Below are 6,710 nucleotides of genomic sequence, written 5' to 3' on the forward strand. Positions count from 1 at the left end.
GGCCAACGCGTGGTGGAGGTTTATGTTAAAGACGCATCGGACCCGAGGAATGATATAATGCCGGAATTATCGCGTCTCGACGCCCACCGTCGCTTTCCGCGCTGCTGTTCATAATAACGATCCCCAGAACGAAAAAGTACACTGTGTTCCCGCTCGGCCAAGCTCTTCCTTTTCATTCCACTTTTTTTGTTCGGTCGAATAGCAATTGATATTGCATACACTCGTTTTAACGACCGTCCGTTTTTCCTGTTTTCTTCAACGCGATCGGATAACGATCATCGTCCGTAAAATGAATTAAATCTTTTTCTTACTGGATCGAACAGCGATAATCGTTCGCAGGAGCCGGTGCACGGCGCTGCGAGGATATCTAGAATCGAATCGTATCAGTCGCGAGTGAGCCTGTTATCGATCCGGTCCCGTGGACGTGTGCACGTCGCACGCCGGCTGATTTCTACGAAATGACCAGGAAATAATGGCCCGGTTTCGGTGACTTCGCACACGCTTTAAATCGATCTCTCTCCCGCGCGAGCGTCCCCGGATCAATCGGAGATTACCCGTGTGCCCGCAAAATGGATCGGAACAAATTCGATTTTTCTTTCGCCTGTTTTTATCACGGCTTTTTTACCACGGTTTCATTCGTTTCCGGAAGACAGTCCATTTTCACGACTCGATACGTCTTCATTTGTTTGCCTTCCGCACAAGAAACTCGACCAAAAGCTAGCGTCTTTTTATTTAATTATGTATACAGCCACCCTCCGTGTCTTACACGGAATTTAATTACAGACTCTATTAAGACTAGATTGCCGGATGTTGGCTACCTGCCTATTTTCCCTGAAATTAATCAATCTAACTCAAACATCAAAATTGAAGTTTTAAAAAGAAATAAAATTTCGCTTTAAAGAAACTTCGTTCAAAAGAAATTTTACATTTATAGTCTGTTTTTAAAATACATTTCCCGCAGATTTTTCTATTACATTTAACACGGGCGCTCTTACGTCTGTCTTTTGCATGATACTTGAACTTCGAGTCTTGAATAATGAGTCAAATTGACTCGCACCGACAATCTAGTGTTAATTATTCGTCCGACGGCTGTGTAAAATTTATATTCGACGCAGGTTGAATCTCAGCCAAGCACGCGTAGTTATTCGCAGCACGGAACGAGAGCGACGCGTTTAGGAAAGGGAGTCTTTAATTGCGTGCCGTTAATCGTCCGGCGCAAACATCGATCAAGAGAAAAGTATCGCGATAGCATTGTCGAGGTTTACACGTCGAATTACGAGCCGAAGAAACGCGCGCGACGTACGTCACACGGTTTGACCTGATCTGATACTCCGCGATATTACAATTCCACCCTCACCCCACCTCCCCCGTCCCCCGTTTGCGTTAACGAAGGAAAGCATTAGGCGTTCCCGCGGATAGTTGCCACCTGCTAACCGGTACGTACGACGCAATAAAATCGCGGAAATTATTGACCGCGTCACCCTAGCAGTAGCACTTTCTTTAATTTCACCCCAGCAAATTGGCGATATTTCTTTCCCTACGAACGCTCACGCGTCCCCGTCCTTATTGACCCGAGTAAAATTGGATTCAATTTGCTGATTATTATAAAACTGGTTCACAGTTCTACTCCCGTCGTTTTATCAATTTATATTCCCATATTACAAGAATTAATGTAATTTTTTACTCAGACCTCTTCCGTAATGACGCGTACGGGAGACGAACAAATAATATTATTCCTTTCAACCAATTTCTTTAATCCGCGCAGAATGAAAACTCTTTCACGGTGTCGAGGAAAAACAGTCCTCGGTAAAGCGAGAGCTATCGAGCTGGATTATTTCAAATACTGGAATGGTGGAATATCATTTTCAGTTTCCACTGTACAATCGCGCGTCAGCTACGCGTAGCGATAATTAAAAACCGTATTGCCGGAGAGCCGCGGATAATATTAAAACCTGAAAGCGCAATAAGTAAACGAAACGGCATACGCAAATTCAGAGTGTATATTTAACGAAAAGCTTTACTCGCGAGACTGCGCGCAACAGAATTTCTGGCAAAAGCAGAAAACCGTTAAACTATTCCTCTCTTTATGTCAATAGTCTTGGTATATTTTCAGTTTCAGTTTTTTTACACGACGTTGCTAGGCAGACCCGAAACCGTTAAGATACAAAAATCGCTTCGCACAAAAAATCAATATACAGCGAATTTTATGCACTCGTATAAAAATTCGATGTACAGAAAATTCAGAGAACAAATGTAATACAGTATCAAAGTGGATACGATTAATTCTGGATAAGAGGAATCTCAATTCCGATTTCATTCGTTAAATTAATATTACAAACGATTTTGCGTAAAAGTCGCCGGTCTAATTAAATTTCGAGATCCTCCAGGGACAAAAGGCAGGGTAATTTGATTTTTCAGACAGCGCCGGCAGCGAGGTGAAGTTCGACGAGCACGGGGACGGACTGGCTCGCTACGAGATCCTCAATTTCCGTAAATCGGACCACAACGGGACTAATGGATATCACTATCGGGCAAGTGAAAGTACTTTTGACTTTTTCCCCGGACGATTAATTAGAAGTTTCGAGGCCTGCCCCCTCGAAAAGCCCCTTTTGGCACTCTCTCGAGTAGGCAAGAGGGCGAGAACTTTCCGCGAACTACCGTGAACAGCTTTCGGCGCTTTTAGAGCCACGATATAATATCCAAATCAAAGTTCCTATTATTGGATTCGGCAAATACTCAACGACCGGCAGAGATAATTATCCCGGGGGAAAGTTCCTGCTAGCGTCGCACGAATAGATGCTATTAATTGTTGCTGTTCCCGGACTCACCGAAATTATGCTTATTTACCCAATTTCATGTTTTCGTGTATACTCGGTTTCATATTCATAGTAGTACACTCGAGATTTTACGGTCAACTTCGGATACAGCAAGCGCGCTTCAATCTTTTGTACAAAATTCATTTCACAATAGATGACCAAAAGGGAATCCATTCTGTTAATTGACTATCATGAATGTTTCATTTTGCATGGAAATGCGCGGTGATAATTTTCGAAACTCCGACGACTGTTGCCCTAAAAGAGGACAGCTGCGTTAAATTACTTTCGTACCGAATCCCAGTTCTCTTGTATCCAATTAACGATCGTTTCCCGATAAAAATCGTAAATCAACGCGAGCCCCCGGCGAGCATCGGTCGCGTTCCGTACGATAAAGTAGCGGCCGAGACATAAATTGCAACGTGACCTTCGCCGAATGCAACTTACCGGATGAAATACAACCCTCCGGTCTCTCCCTACCAGGTAACGTAAAATCGTCAAAAAGCGCAAGCTTTATTGCGCCACCGGGTTGGCCATTCGTAAAAAAAAAAAGTAACCGCGTATCGTATATTTTCAGATAACGAACGAAATTCTTTTTTACCCTTTCGAAACTTGCCACGCTCGTATTTCAGTTTCACACGTACATACATAGCTGCATGCATGTATCTCATCATTAGACTGCGTATTTTTATGCGATACCGTCGTACGATATCAGTTTCAAAATTATACTTTTATAATTTAAGAACTGCAATGTACGATCAGTTTCCAATATTTTATCAGTTACAATATTTCTATAAATGCGTCGAATTCCCAGTCTGTTCATCATTAAAGCTGAGCCTGAGTTGAAACGCGTTTTGCAATAGAAACTGTTCAATTTTAAAAACGTTCTTAACATCGAGTGCTCGCTTCAATGAACCGTACTCGCTTGTGTACTCGGTCACGAGTAGAAAAGAAGGATTTGAACACTCTCAAAGTAAACGTTACCACTTTCTAAAACCAAATATTTGCTTTGAGAGTTCGTACATATCTGAGATAATGTTAAAACGTTACACGATCGGGTAAACGAGCTAAACTTACTTGACACGGTAGTAGAGCTCCCGTAAAGCCATCCCTGCGTTCTCTCTCATCTGGAACATAATAATAATAACAAGTCAGGAGATAATGAAACGCTTCGCTTGTTCAAGACGAACTTATAATTGAGAAGTATAAGCCAGTGATGCTACTACTAATACATTTTATATTTTAACGTTAAAACTGCATCATCAAATGATTTTCATTTTAACTTCATTCTCCTCTCTCATCCTGGTTACACCATGAAATAAATAAAGGGTAATCAGTTTTTTGAAAACTGTGTAACGCGATTAGGTGGTGGGTAAATGGTTCAATTCGTTGGATATCCACACGGAGGAGCTGGTCTGGTCTCGCGGTACCAAAGACATACCGATCTCGGCTTGCTCGCTGCCCTGCGAGCCAGGTATGATAAAGAAGCAACAGGGTGACACTTGTTGCTGGGTCTGCGACCAGTGCGAAGAGTACGAATACGTCTACGACGAGTACACCTGCGTGGACTGCGGTCCGGGTAAATGGCCGCACGAGGACAAGCGCGGTTGCTACCAACTGCCCATCAACCACATTAGGTGGGACAGCGCGTTCGCAATCGCCCCGGCGGTGATTTCGTGCCTTGGCATCGTCGCCACCCTCGCGGTCGCCTGTCTGCTGTTCCACCACAGAGACACGCCCGTGGTAAGGGCGTCGGGGCGCGAGCTGACGATCATTCTGCTGGCCGGGGTGCTCGTCTGTTACCTGAACACGTTCCTGTTGCTGGCGACGCCCACCACCGTCACTTGTATCCTCCAGAGGTTCGGCGTGGGCGTCAGTTTCAGCGCCGTTTACGGCGCGCTCCTCACCAAAACCAACCGAATCGCTAGAATCTTCGATTCCGCGTCGAGATCCGCCGTCAGGCCAAAATACATCAGCCCCGCGTCCCAAGTTTGCATCGCGGCGGCGCTAATCGCGTTACAGGTGAGAGGATCAACCGTACGTTCTATTGTACTAGTCGCAGAACGGATCCCTCTTCGACGCTTAAATGGAACGATGAGACGTAAGTCCTCTTCGTTCCATGAAGCAAGCCAGTCGAAATATCTTCCAGCTTGAGATTCGTAATTAAATCAGGTGGTGCTGACTTTGGTCTGGATGATAATCGAACCTCCTGGCACGAGGTTCTTCTACCCCGACCGGAAACAGGTGATCCTTAAGTGCAACATCCAGGACATGAGCTTCCTGTTCTCGCAGTTGTACAACGCGTTATTGATCCTCATCTCGACGGTGTACGCCGTGAAGACGCGCAAGATTCCGGAGAACTTCAACGAGAGCAAGTTCATCGGGTTCACTATGTATACCACGTGCATCATCTGGCTGGCATTCGTCCCAATATACTTTGGCACTGGAAACGCCCACGAGACACAGATCACGACACTGTGCGTAGCGATCAGTCTCAGCGCCACGGTCACCCTCGTCTGCCTCTACTCCCCCAAAGTCTACATAATCGTCTTCCAACCGGACAAGAATATCCGGAGGAAGGTCACCATGGGTGACAAATTCAAGAAACAGGGCAGCAGCGCCGGCACCTCGTCCATCACCAAATGTGAGTAACAAATTTATGATTTCACATATAATACGCCATTCATTAGACGTGTTCGATAATTGAAAAATAGTACAGCTAGTAACAACGAAATTGAGCCAGCTAAGTGCATGTGTTAGTTTACCCTAGGGGGACAAAATTCAAAACGAGTAATAAGTATACATCCTATTTTTTCGATGCTTGATCTGGCATCGGTACTGATGGATTTTATTATAATTTTGACGCGTCAAAATAAAAAGAATTTTAATGTAGGTGATGGTAACGTGCGTATGTTAACATTATTTTTATTTTGACGCGTCAAAATTATGTTAAAATCCAACAATATCAATACGAGATCGAGCATCGAAAAAATAAGATGTTGACTTATTACTCATTTTGAATTTTGTCCCCCTAGGTGAGACTAACACATGCACGTAGCTGGCTCAATTTCGTTGTTACTAGTTATACAGCGAATGATGGTTCATATAATTATTATATGTACGATAAAAGTGTTCGCGGTGGGAAACGCTTAATGGCAAACAGCTGATCCTATTATCAGCCGAGATTAAGATTCAGTTTAGTATTTCATGAAGGGAGGAAGGGCGCTAAGCGTTTTCCATAAAAGGAAGACGCGGTTGATCGATTACTTCGCGGTGAATATAATGTTCAGTGTAAAAAGGGAGCTCTCTCTTTGCCCGGGATGATAAAGGGCGACTAATAATGCCTGAATCCGCTGACTCGTTCGCAAATTATGAAGCCCGGGCCGAAACACCGAGGCTCGGCTCGCTGCCAACGCCTTGTACCTCGACCATATCTCTCAACCATATTTTCTTTATAGTCGGCGCACTTGATCCACGCGAGGTCGCGGGATCTCGAGTGCGAGAGACAACAAAATAAAACCTCGAGGGCCGTACGTGTATTTTTAACCCACCCTTATATCGCGACGCTCGCAAAAATTGTTACGGTTACCGACTGAAACTGGAGTCAACTGCTCTTAACTGTTGGCAGTACGAAACTACAGTATCCTGTCCTCGTATCGTAGGTCTTAAGACGATTTCAAGTATCGTTTATAAAAAGATCTGACAAATCCACCGAAATTGGAACACTGGACTAGACCAGAGGTGGAGAACGTGGGGCTTCCTTGTACGGCTTGAAATGTTATTTATATTTGAATGTATTCAATTACTTTCAAGCAAGAAACAAATGCAAATATCTCAGTAGCTTAAATTTTCCAGCGGCTTTTAAAATTATCTTTCATATTATTGCTATGTTAGTTA

At 44.0% G+C, this 6,710-nt stretch overlaps 1 protein-coding gene across 5 annotated transcripts in view; it reads left to right on the forward strand.

The window, feature by feature from the left end:
• Positions 1–6,710, forward strand: part of mGluR (metabotropic Glutamate Receptor) — a 28,344-nt gene that overhangs the window by 13,784 nt on the left and 7,850 nt on the right. For all 5 annotated transcript variants that reach the window (XM_018021011.2, XM_018021028.2, XM_018021036.2 and 2 more), the window contains 3 exons: positions 2,419–2,531; positions 4,179–4,835; positions 4,986–5,457. In XM_018021011.2, coding sequence (XP_017876500.1) covers positions 2,419–2,531; positions 4,179–4,835; positions 4,986–5,457 — 1,242 coding nt within the window. The remainder of the gene's footprint in view (positions 1–2,418; positions 2,532–4,178; positions 4,836–4,985; positions 5,458–6,710) is intronic.

The sequence above is a fragment of the Ceratina calcarata genome, unplaced genomic scaffold (genome assembly GCF_001652005.2).
Source record: "Ceratina calcarata isolate Rehan_Ccalc_2016 unplaced genomic scaffold, ASM165200v1 scaffold114, whole genome shotgun sequence".
Lineage (NCBI taxonomy): Eukaryota > Metazoa > Arthropoda > Insecta > Hymenoptera > Apidae > Ceratina > Ceratina calcarata.